The 21,370-nt window shown below is 40.9% G+C and overlaps 1 protein-coding gene across 1 annotated transcript in view; it reads right to left on the bottom strand.

Moving 5' to 3' along the window:
• Positions 1–1,823: 1,823 nt before the first annotated feature.
• Positions 1,824–21,370, bottom strand: part of ripk1l (receptor (TNFRSF)-interacting serine-threonine kinase 1, like) — a 29,872-nt gene continuing 10,325 nt past the window's right edge. Inside the window, exons 7-11 of the mRNA XM_084327899.1 lie at positions 16,196–16,272; positions 15,171–15,246; positions 14,344–14,973; positions 9,460–9,600; positions 1,824–5,160 (exon numbers count right to left, since the gene is read on the bottom strand). Of these exons, the coding sequence (XP_084184025.1) occupies positions 4,865–5,160; positions 9,460–9,600; positions 14,344–14,973; positions 15,171–15,246; positions 16,196–16,272 (1,220 nt within the window). The 3' untranslated portion in view covers positions 1,824–4,864. The remainder of the gene's footprint in view (positions 5,161–9,459; positions 9,601–14,343; positions 14,974–15,170; positions 15,247–16,195; positions 16,273–21,370) is intronic.

The raw sequence follows: 21,370 nt of genomic DNA, 5'->3' as shown, positions 1-21,370 counted from the left end.
GAAAAGTGAGTCACTTCCTGTTCAAGAAAACGAGTATTTTTTTTTTTATATAATAACGTTATATTGTGCATTGGAAACACAAACATACTTAAAATGAGTAAATATTATTAATTTTAAACATGTTTATATTATTTATAGGGCTATAAAACAAAAAACTAAAAACTTATTTTTCTTCTTCTCTCATATAACCAGGGTAGGGCCTGAGGGGGGGGCGGCGCCCGAGCGCCCCTAGTGGCGAGCCGCCACTGTATCTTGGGCATTTTCAGATATTAATACCTTCATGCCTGAAAATGCCAAAATCACACAAAAATTGAGATTTATGATATTGCATGCTGAATATAAATGAAATGCATCAAATTACTTTCTCTAATGTTTTTTCATACAAGGGGTGGTGTGAAATTAATATTAACATGTAACATTTTCAGATATTAACCCCTTCATCATGCTTCATGCCCAAAAATCACACACACATTTAGATGTATGATATTGCATGCTGAATATGAATTAAATGCATCAAATTAAATTCTCTAATGTTTTTTCATACAAGGGGTGATGTGAAATTAATATTAACCCTTTCAAGCCAGGCCTGTAAAACAACTTTTGTAGCAGTTATTAGCAGCGACGCACACACTTAAGTTGTGTTGGTCCATTTATTCATATGGTGAACAAAATAAATTGCAACAGGAAAAGGGGTGCAGCTCTTCCCCCCCACAAAATGTATCTAACTAAATCAAACAAGTGCACACTCACTGGTGTGAAGGACAAATCGTGCAGATGCGTTACATATTAGGGTCTTCGGTCTTAAACATCCTACCCTGAAACATGTACCGAACATTGTACATGGCAAACCATGCACTTTACAGCTGCACTTCTTAGAGGTACACAGGGCCTCACTCTTGCAGCACACCGGATCATCTTCAGGATCTAGTCTAGGACAGGTTTGACATCTTCTGGTAGGTGGATTGGGATCAGTGCCCTGTTACAGGTGTAATTATTCCATCCAAATTCCTCTGGGTTCATTGCAGGTGGCAGATTCTTAATGAGATCTCGCCAGAGGTACGCTTGGAAGTGGGCCCTCTTCACATTTTCAATGAACGCTTCTTCCTTTGTTGGAGGTAGAGCAGCTAGATTTGGTGAAGACATATCATGTACTTTCACATTTTTACCAGTAGCCTTGTGTGTGTCATGTCTGTGCTCTCTGTTATGCCATAACAGGCTGAGATGAAGGCAGTGGCCTGGTCAAGGACTTGCTGGAATGGTGCATCCACATTCCCAATGACTGATGTAACAAGCTTTCAGGGCTTTGATGACAAAGCCTTTTCCCAACCCATAGTACAACGCTACAGTGTCACATCCTGATATGGCATGGGCTGGTAAAAGGTGTAGTTGAGCAAGTGACTTCAAAGAGCAGACAGCCTTTGTGGCTCCATCTGGTGGCATTGGAGGCTGTTTGGGTCCCTGGTATCGGTGGATGTCGACGTCATCAATCCTGTCAATCTTTGGATTTGTTTGCTCCTCACCCTCTGGGGTGAATGAATTAATTAATGAATGAAAACTTTATTTAACAGATTGCAGAATGGGTACAATACAGTACCGCTCAATACACACAATTGTTAAGGGGATGCAGACCAGAGAAAGACGTTTGTCTTGTTTACATCAGGGTCCCCCATTTTCAATTCATATTGACATTTATGACATACACAACATACATGACATTTATGGCATAGGGACATACAGGTATTTAGTACTGATACATTTGACAGAGTATATACATATGATGGGGAGGGGACTGTACATTAGGAGGGGGTGGGTGGGTGGGAAAGAAATATACATACGGTGGGGAGGAGACTGTACATCTCACTGGGTCTGTGAGTACTGTGTTAGAAGGACACCCAGAGAATCTGTGGACTGCTTTGCATTCTGTGAGGATATATCAGCATCAAAGTTATCAACAATAGCCTGAACTACTAGACTGATTGATTGATTTTATTGTGGATTAGAGACATCATCCAAGGGATAAAAAACATGATAAAATGCAAGCACTTATTTCCATCATGGTCCCTGGTATTAAAAAACAGGACATACATCAACATAAAACAACATCATAAAACATAAGATACAATATGCATTGATGGATTATCCAATAGGGGGTCCGGGGTACGAGCTAGAGCATATGTGTGTATGGTATTAGATAGCAGGTATTAGGGGTATATCCTGTATAAGACATTTAACTACCGGTAAATGGTGATTTCATTGGATGTGCACTGTTAATTAATGCTTGTATATCTTATCGTGTGTTGTCATGTTTGTTTATATGTTTGTTTAACAAAAAATTAAAAAAATACAAAAAAGATACAATATGCATATACAGTTGCAGATAAAAGAATAATAAATAAATATGCTACCCTCTCTTTCCTATGCTGATAGCCATGATCGTACATGCTTTTTGAAGCATCTTCAGCATTACATATGCCAGATATAACTTCAGGACTGCAACTGCTGCCTGAGATGCAGATTTCTTGAACCTACGATACTCTGTATATGAACAGTAGACACCATAGGGGTACATACTATTGATGAGCTTATTGGACACCACCTTTCCTGCTAGGTCTATTTGCAAACAAGTTGCTTGAGACTTGTTGTGACAATTGAACTGATGAGAAGTCCAGGAAGGGTATTATATAGCCTGGGAGACACCTTTGCTAACAGCAAAAAGTCCCTCACTGACTCTTTGACCATGTCCGTATTAATGCTGATGTTATAGTGTCCATTGTCCATGTTAATGTTTTTCACATCCTGAATGATCCTGCTGGTGTTACAATGCTCTCCATGCAAGAATGGTTTATTCACATAATCACCAGGCATATAACAGTTATAATAAAATAGAACAAATCTTTGTATGATTTAGGCATTTTCTGGCATGAAGGGTTTAATATCTGAAAATATTAATGTTAATATTAATTTCACATCACCCATTGTATAAAAAACATTAGAGAATGTAATTTGATGCATTTAATTTATATTCAGCATGCAATATCATAAATCTCTTTTTGTGTGATTTTGGCATTTTCCAGGATGAACATTTACATTTAGGTGATTTAACTTTTATCCAAAGCGACTTACAATTTCTGTACGACAAGTATGAAGGGGTGTGTGAAAATGCCACAGGGATATCACCGAGCACCCTCTTGTATTTTGTACCACCAAGCTCCAAGAAACGGCAACTAAATTAATGGCTCTGGCTCCCGGACTAATAATAACACTGATAAAAAAAGATTTTATAATTTTTTTATACCTCAAAACATAAATTTATAGTTGCTTTTTTATATGGACTTTTGAGTTTTGTACAGTATCTGCAAAATGGGGTGTTATTTTGTGACTATCAATAATAAACAGATATACTGTATGTATGTAATTCCAACTCTTTATAAGGAAAAATAAAAAAGCTCTCTCTCGCGCCAAACTCTGCTCAGAGTCATATACAGAAACCTGCCATAACAAGCAAGCACATACATTCATCTCCGGCAACAAATAACAAATGTCTTCTTCTGCAAACAAAATATTCAACACCCTTGACTGCACCTTTCAAAATGTCAATGTTTATGATGTGACATGTTGCAGTTGTATGTCTCCCGGTCTCCATCTTGGTGGGGCGAGGATCGCTGATGGAACATCAGGGACCAAGATGGAAATAAGTCCTGGAGTTTGTCGTGTTATCCCTGGGAATGTCTTACATGCTTTTTTTACTACTGTATTTGAATTTTGTCCAATAAAAAAACCTGGGGTGGAGGACTGAAAAAAGCCAGTTTAGGATCCGCTTCCTTCATTGTCCTACTTGAACTAACGCAAATGTACGTGGAGATAAATATGACAAGTGCCTAAATACTAATGTAGCTACTAGTTAATTTCTATTAACTAATGTAGTAGCTACTACAGTTCATTTCTATTAACTAATGTAGTAGCTACTACAGTTCATTTCTATTAACTAATGTAGTAGCTACTACAGTTAATTTCTATTAAGTAGCTACTACAGTTCGTAGCGGTAATGGCACCACGCCTGAGGGGCAGTCATTTCAAAACGGGCAAACGTCTTACATTGGCTATGTCCAATCACGTTCACTCTGGAAAACAGCACAGAAGAACAAATTCTACCTGCAAAAGTCTGATATTTTGACTGGTCTAAAATGTGATGAATATAAAATATAAAGTTGAAACAGAAAATCTGCTGCCCCTTAATGGACAGAGGGATAATGGCATTAACGTTGGGCCTGGGTCTGTTGGAACACTGGAAAGGTTGTCGCTGTGTTCATTGACATGTGGATTTTGTAATAGTATTGTGGTGGGTGTTGGTACAGTAGGTGCACTGGCGTAGATGCAACTGGCAGTAACGCACCTACCTATACATCTCAGTAGAACACACAAACAAACACACACACAGAATATGGCTTAATATTCTGCTTGGAGAGGAACAATCACGTTAACCTCTGTTGATTGAGTAAGACACCATAGCTCAACGAGACCTTCTGATAGCAGGTGGTCATAAGACATTTTAAAAAAATGCTGTCAGTAAATTAGCATTGCAGTATTATTCATATATAATCTCAGCTATCACAGTTTGACATCAAGTCCAGATGGACATTTGATAAAAGGGACAGAGAAGCCACAAAATTAAGTTGGTAAACAGCCTTGCCCATTAGTTGAGACGTATGAGCTACAACACTAACAGGAACTGACATATTGTATCTAAAACACTAAAACCACATGTAGCCATATTGAGAGAATTTGATTGAATTAAAATGAGAGAGAAAATAAAAAGAGAAATAAAGCTAGTGAAAACAGGTCTGGTCTGAGACTGGGTTCAACATTAGGTGGAAGAGTTGGACTGGCAGACGTTCAGAAGTTTCTGGATGAGGTCTACTTTGATGTGGCCCTCCAGAGCCTTGCACAGTTTGCCCACGGTGCAGCCTACGCTGCCCTCCTTCATCCTCCAACGCTCCAGCATCTGGTGCACCATCTCAAACAGGCCATCGCTGTGGTAGTCGTGCTCGATGGTGTCCACCTCCACGTCGGTCAGACCCAGTCGACGGGCACAGCGCTTCCACTGTGACCCAATGTTGTCCCGCAACAGATCCAGGTGCTCCTCGGTCACTGTATGGTCCTCTGGATATAGTAAGACAGGCGTTAAGACTGTGTCTGGTAATTGTGAACCCTATGAGAGAACCGGTGTTACATATACTATACACTACATAGGTAGGCTACTATGCGTAGTTACACAATAGTAATGATGATGGAAGGCTAGAAAACAGGTATGCATCACCAACATGTTTTCACTGCCTATGGCAAGTGGTAAACCCAAGTATCGGCCGATCTGTACCGTGGTGGATTATGATTTATCAATTATATCGTAGACGGATCTTCTGATCAAAATAGGTTTAAAGGATAACTCCACTATTTTGGGAAATTAGCTTATTTAACATCTTCCCTGGAGTTAGACAAGAAGATGCATACCTTTTTTGTCTCTGTGCGTGCATTTTAGCTTTGGGAATAGATGCTCCGTTAGCATAGCTTAGCTTCATCACTGGAAGTGAGGCAGGACAGTAGCCTTACAGTGCCTTACAGTGTATTGCAAGGTCTGACATTGACCAAACTTGATATGCATGACCTTGGTGGGCTCTAGGTCAACTCCTGAAAAGGGGGTCAATGTCAGACCTTGCAATCAAAAGTTAGGGGCGCACTGAAATTATGGCAAGGGTTATTAGCCCCCTAACTTTTGATTGCAAAGTCTGACATTGACCCCCTTTTCAGGAGTTTACCTAGAGCCCACCAAGGTCATGCATATCAAGTTTGGTCAATGTCAGACCTTGCAATACACTGTAAGGCACTGTAAGGCTACTGTCCTGCCTCACTTCCAGTGATGAAGCTAAGCTATGCTAACGGAGCATCTATTCCCAAAGCTAAAATGCACGCACAGAGACAAAAAAGGTATGCATCTTCTTGTCTAACTCCAGGGAAGATGTTAAATAAGCTAATTTCCCAAAATAGTGGAGTTATCCTTTAATAGTAAAAACAATTAATACAAAGGAAACTGACATGTAGGTTACAATGAGCTTTGGCTAATAAGAGGAGTGCTCTCATCATGGCCAGCTAGGAGACACACTGAGGAAGATAAGGAGACAATGAGCTTAGGCCCTTGTTACACACACTGTTTTTGTGCTCGTTTGAATACGTTTTTGAATACGTTTGCTGTCCCTATTAGATAGAAATGCCGTTTTGGCAGGAAACGTTTTGGCCCTACTGAAAATGCTAAATTGTGTTTCCGTTTTGGAATAACGCCAAAAACTCACCGACAACGTGTCGTGTAATCTGCGCGGAGCCGTTGTTGCTCAACGCCCATGCACAGTAGATACCCACATCTGCATGCTCTCACCAATGTCCGGTGACAACAGAGCTATAGCTGCAGCTACCATGTGTTGTCAAGTTATTGTTACAAGGACCCCAGTCCAAGCTACAACAGTCTGCATTCCCTTAACAATTGTATTGAGCCGTATTGTATTGTACCCATTCTGCGATATGTTAAATAAAGTTTACATCGATTCATTCTGCTAGCATTACCGATTGCATGAGCAGCTGGCTAACGTGAGCTAGCGTTAGCTATCAGACCCTGTTAGCTCAAGCTCCTCTTTCAATCTTAACAAGCATTAAACAAAATGGCCCAGTCATCTATTCACTTTTGTTTAATACACGAGGCGTTGTCTCTAATGTTATCTAGCTACTGATAGCTCCCGATATCATCAGTTTGGTGCTGGCTGGTTAACGTGAGCTAAATGTTAGCTGCTAGCCACAATGCTATACTGTTATACTGGCATATTCCATTCATGTTAGCATGTAGCTAACAATGTAGCTAACAACATCGCCGATCTTTTTTGAGACTAAACTATCCGCTCTTGGTGGTCACTTGTGTTGATGTTAATTTTGTTTCATCAACAAATGAGAGGCAGAACACACAGTGAATGTATCCGTTTTGTTTATTGCACTTTTATTACACTTTTGCTGAAAAATAAGTGCTGCATTGGGTAAATAGGCATTTAACACTTTAGTTGCCAAAGGACGAGTTTAGGCGTCCTTCCCCGCCATGCTCAAGTTGCCGAAGACGCCGTAACTCGTCTTTGATATCAATATTTCACAAATCTGTGATCGGAATCATATTTCCTTTCCGGGGCCCTGAGACACAAGTGTGATCTCCTCTCAATCCTCTAGCGGTTCAAGACCGCCATCTGGTGGCCGATCGAAAAAACGGATGTTACCTTTAACCCGGCAGGACTCACTCCATATGTGGTCCGGGCACTCGCTAATGTTAGAGAGACTCAGTCTTCACACAGTGAACATCGATCGCTGCAAATAACTCGAAAAAACAACATGATTTGGACGTATATATTATTATACAACCTGGAAATGGACCGGGTATTTCAACATCCCATAATGGAAAACTGTCTACCCCACGCTGATCGCCCAACGGCCCGCGGAGACTGGGGTGAGTTTTAGCGTGTAATATTACCGTGTTCGACACTAACTGCTATGATGAACATTTGACCCACATTAGATGAATGGTAAAACGTTGCCCACGGAATTATAAACGATCCCCCGCCCATCCGGTCAATATCAGATGATACGTAGAAACTTCTAGAAGTACGTCCAATTGAAATTTTTGATCTCGCACAGATTCCTACCAAACTGTATTTCATCATCAATATAATGTATTTGGGGCTATAAATCACGTTCTGGAGAAAGCTGCAGAAAGAGATGAAAACATACTTATACTTTAGATCATATTTTAGTATGAATATGTGAATGAAAAAGTTTAACGTTGCTACACCATGAACAATACATATAGGACCTTGAATGGGCCCTAATAATGGCAATCTAGCAATAGAATTTAAAAAGTTATAGCCCTGCAAAGAAGGGGAACTTCTCCATGTTAAATAGAGCTGGCAACGGATGGTATATCATGAATTTAACCTTAGGCAATCAAAGTGTTAAAGATGGCGGCTTGTTGACATTTTCTTTGCAGGAAGTGTATTGGCACATTCAAGTTCTGATTGGTTGAAAATTGCCTTCATGTTCGCCACCTACTGCCACCTACTGCTTTGGCAGTGTACTACATCACTGTGCTCAGGTGACAAAACGAAAGTGTGACTCGCCTACCGCTACGTTACGACCTGGAAAAGCGAAACTCATCTGAAAACGAAACGAAAACATCAGTCAGTCTAACCGCGGCCTGGGGGCCGTAGCCCCTGGCCTCTCACTTAGGCGTGAACTAAGCTATTGTTTGGGGCAACAAAAAGGATTCCTCGACAGTACCAATCTCTTTTATTCAATAGCCTACAGAGTTAACTTTAGTGGTCATTAGACCAAGAATATTGCGATAGAATCCATTTTCTCTCCACTAGTGAGATCTAACATCCTTCTCTTTAACACTCAAAACAAGTGTGAAATATCTAGGAATCACTCTTGACCAGTCTGTCTCTGGAGAAGAAATTGCAGTGACAGTCTTATCCAAAGTATCAAAGAAAGTCAAATGTCTATATCGATGCACACGTGATCTAAACCTAAAAGGTTAAAAAAGTATTAGTTGCATTGCATCTCTAATCCAGTGTCATTTCGATTATGCTTGTTCTGCATGGTATATATAGTGGTCTTTCCCAAAAGCTCAAAAATAAACTGCAGGTTGCACAGAACAATGTGTACATGTTAAACACCACTCTCAGGACACATATAGGACCGATAGAAAGAGAAGAAGTAGGAATATTACCAGTAGATAAAAGAGTAAAACAACTAAAGCTAAACCACATGTATAACATTGTTAACGACAGGGCCCCTGAATATATGAAAGGTCATGTGGTTATGGTAAGAGAGCTACACGATCATAACACCAGAGCTAGCATTATGTCTTCCAGTGTTCCTAAAGCTAGGAGTAAGATAGCAAGAAGCTCCTTTTTCTACACATGTATTGTACTTTGGAATGAGCTACCTCTGCCTACCAAGCAAAGTAAAACTAAAAGCATTTTAAAAACAAAGGTAAAGGCTCAACTATGGGAAGAGAAAATGGCTCAGCAGCCATAGGGCAGGAAATCAGATTCCAGGGCTAGAGTAGACAGGGGTACTGAAACTCTAGTTCTTCCTAGTAGGCTATATGTGCTGTGTTCTTGTGTTTTTATGTCGAGGACCATGTTGGAAATACGTGTTTTAATTCATGCATTTAGGTGCTATCCTCAGGAATACACATTGGTCATGATAATAATAGTTTTTATGATGTGTTTGGAATTTCAAAACATTTTCTAATCAAATAAAATAAAATCTCTTGAGTGTAAAGGACAGAAAATGAAGTTGGCTTTCCCTTTCAATATCTGACATACCGGTATATCAAAGATACTCTCGGCTTGGTGTTTTAATGTTACTTACCATACTTGCGAATGGTCTCTTTGAGGAGAGAGTTAGCGGATCCGTTGGACAGGGACTTGTAGCTACGGATGGGCTCACTGATGCTCATCACATTGCCGTGCCCGATCTGGATCCCACTGGCCTTCTGGATGAAAACACCTCCTAGAAACGTTTTGTTCAAATCGTAAATCGGTGCTTAACCCTTTCACTACCACACTACCAAAGGGTTAACCCTTTCACTGAAACAATACAGAAGGTTAACCCTTTCACAACCACACTACAGAAGGTTAACCGTTTCACAACCACACTACAAAAGGTTAACCCTTTCACAACCACACTACAAAATGTTAACCCTTTCACTGCCACACAACAAAGGGTTAACCCTTTCACAACCACACTACAAAAGGTTAACCCTTTCACAACGGTTAACCGTCTGTAGTGTGGTCGTGAAAGGGTTAATGTGAGTAAAACCAGGTTTGTGCCGTTTACTAGAGCCAGACATGTTGACTTTAGTGGTTTTCTTCACCTCAATGTCAGCAAGACAAAGGATATAAAAATTGGTTAACCTTGGCAGCAAGCGGTGACAGAAAATTGGCTTCTTGTACGGTGATGTAATTTATAGTCATGCTGCCGCTTCCACTCTTAACACATTGTCTGCCACGCAGTCAGGGCCGTAGCCAGGGTTTAGAAATTAGGGAGGTCCATTTTTTTTTTTGGCCCAGACCGGCCCACTATAATCGGTCGGACACCACCCAGCCAGGGTTTAGAAATTAGGGAGGTCCATTTCTGGCTTGACTAGACATTAAGGAGAGAGAGAGATGATTACAATGAACTGGTACATTCAGGTCCAGAATTGTTGGAATTCCCTGACAAATATGTGCAAAAAGCTGTACAATTTAAACAATACCATACTGGTAATGAGCAAATAGTTGTTTATTCAATTAATGCATGGAGCTGTTCCATTTTATACTAACTTCATTCATTCATTCATTTGGTACTAACTACTCAGTTCATACAGATTTCAAGTATCCAAATATCAATGATGAATATTGCATAAGGTTTACACAGTTATCACCTGTTTGTTTTATATTCATGCTCAGAGAGGAGTAAGTTAGATCTTTGTATGCGAGTTATATGGCAATTAAATCAATGGTGTGCTTGTTTGTTACAGCCGGCCACTAGGGGGCAGCGGCTCATTAGAAGTGCTGATCAGCTTAGATGTGACGGTCACTGACAGTAACCTGGGCTTATTTTAGCCAACGCGATGCTCACCAAATAACGTTATAATTAATATTATTATCGACATCACCATGGCAGAGAGAGATGGCACACACAAACTACCTCATTGTTCCTCCAGCTCACCGTCCCTCCTCTGCCCTTCTGCCTGGCTGGCTACCTGAGGCTGTGTTGAACTTGTTGCTGCACCGGCTGCACTAGTATTATTGTGGATGACGACGTTGAAGCAGCAAACATGTCTGTTATTTTATTATATTTGTCAGCATCCACGACCACCTCTAGTTTTCAGATTTTTTCCGCCGGCAATTTCTCCATGTTCTGTTTCTCCATTTTTCCTGTTTCCGCATCTGTTCTTCTAACACGAGAAACAGGTGAGAGAGGGGGGGGGGCTTATTAAGAGATGTGATTGGGCCGCAGCACGCATAATGGACCGCTGTTCCCAGCCTATTGGGGGGGGGGGGGGGGGGGGGCTTATTAAGAGATGTGATTGGGCCGCAGCACGCATAATGGGCCGCTGTTCCGAGCCTAGTGGGGGAGGGGCTTAGTAAGAGATGTGATTATTGGGCCGGCCCCGGTCGTTGACCAAACGGCCCACGAGCAAATAGTTACCGAGGTCCGGACCTCGGTGACCTCATAGCTGGCTACGGCCATGCACGCAGTATGCCCATCCTTATGCCCAGTCTGCCAGTGCTGTAACCCTATGGAGATGTTTTCCTTCTTTGCAGGGCTATAACTTTTTAACTTTTTTATTATAGCTATATCAACATTACTATGGCCCATTCAACATCGGGTATCTATCGTTCCGGATGTGGGAACGTTATATTTTTTCATTCATACATTGTTGTGTTAATACCGTCGAGAATATAAGTATGTTTTTAAGGTTTTCTGCAGTAATTCCTAAAAGGCGAGTTATAGGCCCTGACGCATATGATAGATTATCGATTGGCGTTTCTTTCCTATACACGCTATATTAAAAAATTCAAATGTATATGATCGGTATACATTATGCTTCGTCATGCGTGAAGGAAAGGGGGGGGGGGGTCGTTCATAATTCCTTGATCGTCAGTAACGGCTTTATTTAGTATGGGTTGATATGTTGATCAGATGGATTGCCGTGAAATGAATAAACAATCGGGCTGAAAATAACGTTATATTCCTCTTACCGTTCGCCGATGAGAATGGAGGAAAGATATTCCAGTTATTTGACGTCGATCTGCTAGATCCATTTCCCGTTTGTATGACGCAATAAACGCCGAACTCATATTGATTATTGCGTTTCGAAAGCGATCCCATGCACTCGAGTGTGTATCTAGACCCACGTTACAAGATATTACTGCCGGAGGAATTTCCTCGATGCACCGAGCGCCACTTCCGGTTTGGCTTGGAGTGTAACTCGCCCGACATCCACCAGGCGGCGGTATTGAGGCGTTGCAATATCAGACAGGGTCCAGCTGCAGTCCCGGAGGGAGGCTGGATGAATTATGAATGCCATGGTGAAAAAATGAAATATTGATCCCAAAAACGAGTTAACTCGTTTCTGGCGCACAACGCATGGCGGGCAATAACGAGTATACTCGTTTTTGGCGTCCAATGTGTTAAACCACTTGACTTGTCTATCACTCAGATTTAAGGCTGAGACAATATGCCATTGGGAAGAATCGATAAATCGGGACCAAATTATCGATACATATCTATATTTTTATTAAATTAAAAGGGAATATTTATTTTTCATTTTTTGTATTATGATTTAGACCAATTTAACACTTTGGTTGCCTAAGGTTAAATTAATGATATACCATAGATTGCCAGCGCTATTTGTCTATGGAGAAAGTCCCCTTCTTTGCAGGGCTATAACTTTTTAAATTCTATTGCTACATTGCCATTATTAGGGCCCATTCAAAGTCCTATATGTATTGTTCATTGTGTAGCAACGTTAAACTTTTTCATTCACATATTCATAGTAAAGTATGGTCTAATGTATAAGTATGTTTTCATCTCTTTCTGCAGCTTTCTCCAGAACGTGATATATAGCCCCAAATGCATTATATTGATGATGAAATACAGTTTGATGGCAATCAGCGCGATATAAAAAATTCCAACTAGACGTACTTCTAGAAGTTACTACACGTCATCTGATGTTGACCGGATGGGCGAGGGGGCGTTTATAATTCCGTGGGCAGCGTTATACCAATCATCTAATGTGGGTCAAATGTTGATAATATCAGTTATTATCGAAGACGGTAACGTTACACGCTGAAACTCACCCCAGTCTCCGCGCGCCGTTGGGCGATCATCGTCGAGTAGAAATTTTATCATTATGGGATATATTATTACCCGGTCCATCTCCAGCTTGTATAATGGTATATACGTCCAAATCATGTTGTTTATCGAGTTATTGGCAATCGATCGCTATGTAGTGTGACGAGCTAGAGTGCCGGAACCTATCCCGAGTGGCCGGAAGCAATACGGACATCTAGCACAACCTCTACTGCGCTTCCTGTTAAGCGGTTGCGCGATCGGCCACCAGATGGCGCTCCTGAACCGCCAGAGAGCTCAGTGGGTCCTGCTGGTGTATCTCAGGCCAGCGGAGGGACATTATGAATCCGATCGCAGATTTTTGAAATATTGATATAAAGACGACGTACAGCGTCCCCCGGCAACTTTAGCATGGCCAGCAAAGACGTCTAAAGACGGCTCCCGGCAGTCAAAGTGTTAAATACAAATGTTGTTTTATTTTGCAGCAATTCTTTGTTGTTGCCGCCATCTTTAGTGTTACAGATTTCCCATTTCAAAACTACCACAGTGATCCTTCTCATTTTATAGTCGGTGGTCACTGGATGTGACGGAGGAGTGCACTGCATATCGAATGCACAGTGCAGAGTTGCAATTCAACAGAGTTTACATGAAATGGGGATGTTTTAACTAAAACATGCCACAAGACCTAGTATTTTAGTATAGTATAAAGTATTTAAAAAATATATATTGATATGTGACGCCACTTATCGATATCACGCAGTTCTCGATAATTATCGATATATCGATAACTGGTCTCATTCTTACTCAGATTCTTTACTGGTGATACTCACCATCGTCTCCTGTATGATAAGCTTGGTTGGTCTTCTCTTGCAGAGGTGCATTAATCATTGGTACAGTCTGTGTTTATATACAAAGACCTTATTGGTAGCTAGCTACCACCTTACATCACTACTGGAATGGAACTTTGGACCCTATCTGACTGTTCTGTTGATGCTCCTGACTCACGGAACATCTTTCAACACACTTTAAAGATCAATACTCTCCCAACCTCGGCACAGTTCAAAGCCATGATCACCGACTACTGTGTATCAGTCTGTAACTGTTTTAGCTGATTTTCTTTGTTTTTCATCTTGTATTTTAGGTAATTTCCTATTTGTATCTTGTTGTGTTACTACTTTTAATTTGGTCTTATTTATTTTAACTGGAAATGAGGGCAACCTCAATGGTTTTACGAATAATGAATAATGGTTTGATGATGAGAATAAAAACACAAACACACCCTGATGCAGCATACAGGCTTATGTACATATGATATGCATACAAAAGGGTGTTTAGTAACAAACACATACATTTAGCAATCTAGATTTGGGTTCTGCATAGGGAATTGCTTAACCAAAAAGACTTCATTAGTACCTTGATCCTGAAGAAGAGATCCCATCTTGTTAGGGGTCAAGCGATGCACGGCACTGGGGTCAGGGGCTGTCGTATCAGGCACTGGGAAAGTCGGCCATGACTGCTGGCGACCGTACAGGTATGGGTTTCGCTCTCCTAGAGATGGGGAGCTGATTGACGTTGACATGGGACTGACAGTGGGCCTGGGCACTGAAGAGGTCATAGACTCATACAAGCCATGAGTGGGGTGATAGTATGCGCCTTCCTGGCTGGCAGGTTGTACCGGGTCAGCTCGTGTCCAGGACTGGACAGAGGAGACTGGGGTGGTGGGCCAGTCCTGGACAGGTTGCCTGGCGGTGAGGTCCTGGGAGGTGAGGCGCTGGGGGGCAGCATAGGGGTAGCCGTGGTGGTAGAGGTGGCTAGGGTCAGGCTGCTCCACACTGTTATAGCTACCGTGCTTGTGGTACTGGAGCTCCATCTCCAGTTTGCGATCCACGGCTGAGGGGCCGCTGACCGCCTTCGCATCCGCCTGGATGGAAGACTCTGTGCGATGGTCAAAGGGGAGGAAGTGCAGGTCCTCGATGCTGGCTTCCACGGGGACCAGGATGGGTAGACTACCGTCTGAGCTCAGCAATGGAGCCGGACAATCTCCTGGGATGGAAGGGTATAGTGAAATTTTTTTTTTTAAACACACACTATTCCAATTTCATCCATTATTTGTCAAAGCTTTTAGAAAAGTAACACAGCACCAGTTAAAATATAATGGAAACGGATGAGGAGAATGTGAATGAAGGGAAGGCCAAGTGGGTGATGTGGGGCCATAGACAGCCACCTGTGCTGCTGCTTACCTGCTGCCAGACTGTCTGGGGCCATCGATAAGAACTTCATCTTCTCAACAAGATCCTCCGGACCCTCATACGAGTTCTGTATTGCCAAACGGAGTTCAAAGCAAGTCAAAGAATATTATGACTATTCATTTAGTTGATCAGAATTGTTTTCCTTTCAAAACACTACTACTACTACTACTACTACTACTACTACTACTACTACTACTACTACTACTACTACTACTACTACTACTACTACTACTACTACTACTACTACTACTACTACTACTACTACTACTACTACTACTACTACTACTACTACTACTACTACTACTACTACTACTACTACTACTACTACTACTACTACTACTACTACTACTACTACTACTACTACTACTACTACTACTACTACTACTACTACTACTACTACTACTACTACAGTATGCATTTGTTAAAAGGGGCACTTCGCCAAAAATCTATGCAGATCAGTTTTGCACACATTCATTTAGTTTGACAGTTATTGAGAGTTATTGAATCCTTGTGTTAATTACGGCTCAATGAAATTATAAGGTAGCAGTCCCTATAAGGCAAGGTATTGCTATTTTTCACCTACATCATTATGATTTCATGGAGCTATAATTAACACAACGCAAGGATTCAATGTCCCCGATGACATCACTGGTGGCCATATTTAAACTAATTTACTCTCAATAACTAAATGAACATGTGCAAAAGAGTACAGAGTTGTTGGATGTGTGTGAGATTATGTGCAAAAAAGCATTATTTCTTGGTGAAGAAATAATTATGGGAGATGCGCTTACTGTCTCCAGAGTCAGAAAGCTATGTGGCTAGCCTAGCTTAGCGCAAATGAATGGAAGCGGATACGGAACAGCATATACGGTTCAGTTCATTTGTGCTAAGCTGGGGTAGGGAATTGGTATCCATCTTTTTGTCTGGAGAAGACGTTGAGCACATTTCCCATAATGCTGGTGTCTTCCTTTAAGCAAGGTGAGACGATTAAATTCCAAAACAAAAATTGCACTTGCCATTAGACCAAGCGAGTCACTCTCTACATACGGTTCCAACTGATCCATATACACAGGCTGGAAGAACTTGTAGCCTTCTGGAGGGAGAAAGAAATGAAGAGCATGAAAACGAGGCATAATCAAAGGAGTTCTGTTCATGGCTCACTCTTGAGACAAATTACACAAGAGCCATTGTAAATCGTGTACACTACAGTGTCAGTTAGAGGAAGTGCACTGTGGAATAGCTTACCACTCTCAGTCAGGGAGTGTTCAAGCTTTCTTATTTTTAAGAATCAGAAGATGTGGCTAAGGACAAACCAGACTTGTGACCATCTATGATCATGTACAGACACCTGCATGCACACACACGCGATATTGCCTACTGTACATAACACACACATAGGTTTTTAAGAGCAGTCACCATACAGTGTTAATTGGTTTGTGTCAATTAGTCCTGTGTATTGTCATGTCAGAGTTTTGTTGTAATAAGGTTATGTACATTTGTTTATGTTTTTGTCCAGCATGTGGTCTTTGTACGGCATGATTATTTATGTACATTGTTTATTGTCTTTATTGTTCATTGTCTTTGTATTGCATGTTCTTTGCATGTTTTGTGTTCACATCAACCTGCAAAGGGACTACAGATGGAAATTAGCTTATAGCTACAATCTGGCATGTTTACATATAATTAATGTGCATTGTCCCTATCTCTAAATAAATAAATTGAATTGAAATGCAATGTTACAGGAAGTCTGAAAGCAATAGCAACCTTCAGCTGAGGACATGTATCAATATATAATAGAGGACAAGTATCAATATATTTAATAATAAGATAAAACGTTATGTTATTATATAAAACAGATGATGTATATATATTTTTATACAATGGCATGCACATTTCTTGATTCTGATTGGCTGAAACACTTCTTTCAGACGTTGTTATTTCTCATAACACCACGTGATCCCAGAACCCGCCCACAACCGAATAACTTTTTTTCCTAATCACTCCGCCGTTCGTGTTTTTATGAATGAAACCAAGATGGCGGACAATAATCTTTATGAATGGATGTATTGATATCGTCATAACAACTCATTCAAAAACGATAAAGTCACGTGGAATGTGTTAGTTGCTTACACAATGTTGGATTATGTAATTGGTTGGTCATGACTCATTGTGAAACAAAATATAAATCGCGGGAAGTGTGTTAGATGGCATTCGTTGTAGAACCTCCCTCTCCTTCAAAAGGACACTGTCATTTCACTGTTAATAAAATGTTCAATCAATCAATCCAATAACAACCGCTAACTTCACTGTTAGATGGCATGCTTTGTAGCAACCTATGTATAGATGTAGCACTGTCTATCTGTATGTCATATATGTTATGATGCATTGAAAATGGGGGACCCTGATGTAAACAAGACGAAAGTCTTTCTCTGGTCTGCAGCATCCCCTTAACAATTGTGTGTATTGAGCTGTACTGTATTGTACCCATTCTGCAATATGTTAATAAAATGTTCAATCAATCAATCAATCAATCAATCAATCAAATAACAACCGCTAATTTCACTGTTAGATGGCATGCTTTGTAGCAACCCATGTATAGATGTAGCACTGTCGTATGTCATATATGTTATGATGCATTGAAAATGGGGGACCCTGATGTAAACAAGATGAAAGTCTTTCTCTGGTCTGCATCCCCTTAACAATTGTGTGTATTGAGCTGTACTGTATTGTACCCATTCTGCAATCTGGTAATACAATTTTCAATCAATCAATCAATCAATAAATCAATCAATCAATCAATCAATCAAATAACAACCGGTAACTTCACTGTTAGATGGCATGCTTTGTAGCAACCTGCCTCTGCAAAAGGACACTGTCGCACGAAGCGATTTCACTGGATGTCCCGGACACAATGGAAGTATGGATATATATTCGTAACAAATAATTAAAAAGATATACCGTTAACTGGAATATGTTAGTTGTTTACACAATGTTGGATTATGTAATTGTTTTTTTTAGATGGCATGCTTTGAAGCACCGCACCTCCCAGCTGCTTCTAGACACGGAGGCAACTTATTTTCTTTTTTTTTACCTACTTTTTCTGCGGATGGTTGTGAATAAATCTCCATTATGCTTCAATTACTGTGTGTTTATTGTATAGCAATAAGGTTGGATGAATTCGGCCATTGTATAAAAGTATTACACCACTTGAAGTTGTGCGTTATAGAAATTAGATCACACCTGTGGGGGTCTAACGACCCTCGGCTGCGCCTCGGGCCTAACAACCACCCATAGGCGTGATCTAATTTCTATAACACACTCCGTCGCGTGATGTAATGCTTAATTATTGCAGATGTTGACAAAGTTTTCCATTGGGAACATAATTTGCAGTTGAAAAAAGATAAATCGGAATATATTGCAATATTGGGATATTACAATATCGTGACTAGTATCGTGGGGCCTCGTGATTCCCACCCCTACTGTAGATGTGGGTTAGAATTTAAGAAAAGGCTCAACTAGCAGTGCACCACTCTGGGACTTTCTGGAGTCAACTCTGGACTTTGACTCCTCCTCCCAGAATCAACTCTTTGACTTAAAAAATGAATCCAATGGGAGTATTTGACCACTAGAGTAGGAGAGATTCTGTGTGACATGTTCCTCCAGCACGAGGATCCACACGTAGGCCGTGAGCACTGGGAGTGACGTACTGTAGGACACAAAAAGAGTGCACTGAAGGAGTGGAAGCGCCACCCTTGTGCTTCAAATTGATTGGTCAATACAATCTTCCTCGAAAGCTACGAATCGTGTGAATCAAAAGGAGGAGGTCGGACTTGTTTACAACATCACCAAGCCGAAAGTGAAACATAACATAACAATGTTAAGCAAAGAAGGGTGAGTTCTTAATGAGGTAAGAAATTGTATTATTGAACAACAACAGATTATTTGGGTGTAAGCGTTGATTCTAGAACTTTGACTCTCAAGAGTTACTAACTCTTAGAGTCGACTCTCCATCAGGGCCGTAGCCAGGGTTTAGAAATTAGGGAGGTCCATTTTTTTTTTTGGCCCAGACCGGACCACTATAATCGGTCGGACACCACCCAGCCAGGGTTTAGAAATTAGGGAGGTCCATTTCTGGCTTGACTAGACATTAAGGAGATAGAGAGATGATTACAATGAACTGGTACATTCAGGTCCAGAATTGTTGGAATTCCCTGACAAATATGTGCAAAAAGCTGTACAATTTAAACAATACCATACTGGTAATGAGCAAATAGTTGTTTATTCAATTAATGCATGGAGCTGTTCCATTTTATACTAACTTCATTCATTCATTCATTTGGTACCAACTACTCAGTTCATACAGATTTCAAGTATCCAAATATCAATGATGAATATTGCATAAGGTTTACACAGTTATCACCTGTTTGTTTTATATTCATGCTCAGAGAGGAGTAAGTTAGATCTTTGTATGCGAGTTATATGGCAATTAAATCAATGGTGTGCTTGTTTGTTACAGCCGGCCACTAGGGGGCAGCGGCTCATTAGAAGTGCTGATCAGCTTAGATGTGACGGTCACTGACAGTAACCTGGGCTTATTTTAGCCAACGCGATGCTCACCAAATAACGTTATAATTAATATTATTATCGACATCACCATGGCAGAGAGAGATGGCACACACAAACTACCTCATTGTTCCTCCAGCTCACCGTCCCTCCTCTGCCCTTCTGCCTGGCTGGCTACCTGAGGCTGTGTTGAACTTGTTGCTGCACCGGCTGCACTAGTATTATTGTGGATGACGACGTTGAAGCAGCAAACATGTCTGTTATTTTATTATATTTGTCAGCATCCACGACCACCTCTAGTTTTCAGATTTTTTCCGCCGGCAATTTCTCCATGTTCTGTTTCTCCATTTTTCCTGTTTCCGCATCTGTTCTTCTAACACGAGAAACAGGTGAGAGAGGGGGGGGGGCTTATTAAGAGATGTGATTGGGCCGCAGCACGCATAATGGACCGCTGTTCCCAGCCTATTGGGGGGGGGGGGGGGCTTATTAAGAGATGTGATTGGGCCGCAGCACGCATAATGGGCCGCTGTTCCCAGCCTAGTGGGGGAGGGGCTTAGTAAGAGATGTGATTATTGGGCCGGCCCCGGTCGTTGACCAAACGGCCCACTAGCAAATAGTTACCGAGGTCCGGACCTCGGTGACCTCATAGCTGGCTACGGCCATGCTCTCCATCACTAGGTTCAACGTCTAAATCTCAGCAATGACAAGAGCACAATGGTGGCACTTGCTTGGTGAATAAAACGTGGGTGTGAAATAGATGTAATAGAATCTAAGCTTTGATTTAATTTAATTACGTGTAGTTGCATTTCCGGTATTTCTCCTATAACTCCTATTCTCTAATATAATAATCCTATTCTAATATTCTCCTGATAATATTATCAGCAGACCCAGTAATATAGTGTTTGAATATAAGTTGCCTGTTTAACACTATGCTCAGTTATTCCTTTTTACACTTGATATGACAACATACTAGGGCTGACCCCGATTAGTCAAATAATCGATCGGAAGGAGCCGTAGTCGACTGCCAACCTCTTAGTCGAATGCAAATACAAAAAATGTATCATTCTTTCCCAAAGCAAAGACGGCTATAAGCGTGGCTAGCGCTAATGGCGTGCATACCAGAGAGGCGAACTGCCTAAGAAAATGGGCACAGAGGCACTGAAAGAGGATTTCATCTGTCTAATGAACACACTAGACTAGACAAATATCAAGATGTATCCATCAGTGGACCAATTGCATCCTTTCGCAGAGGATAAGAAGCCTTTAGTCGACTCCTTGAAGACATTAAGCACCCCCACAGCCCAAATGGAATGATACAAAAAAATATATATATATATATTATTATTATAATTAATTTCTTTTTTTAATTATTATAGTCGACTATAGAGTTGGGCACCGAACAGAGTTAGGAATTAGAACCGGTTCCTAACTTCCGGTTCTGGATAGTTCCTAGTTACAGTACAGCAACCAAATTAAACTGTATCAAGTCAACTGACAATGTGAATAGTATGAAAAAAATGTAAGATTTAAAAAAAAAAAATTAAAAAAATCTCCTGCGAAATAAGCTGTGACCTGTTTTGACCGGCACCTCAAAGAATCAGAATCGAGAATCGTTTAGAACAGGAATC

The sequence above is a fragment of the Notolepis coatsorum genome (assembly GCF_963971535.1).
Source record: "Notolepis coatsorum genome assembly, chromosome: 13".
Taxonomy (NCBI): domain Eukaryota; kingdom Metazoa; phylum Chordata; class Actinopteri; order Aulopiformes; family Paralepididae; genus Notolepis; species Notolepis coatsorum.
Note: the sequence above shows the minus strand (reverse complement) of the source record. Positions and strands in the feature narration are given on the sequence as shown.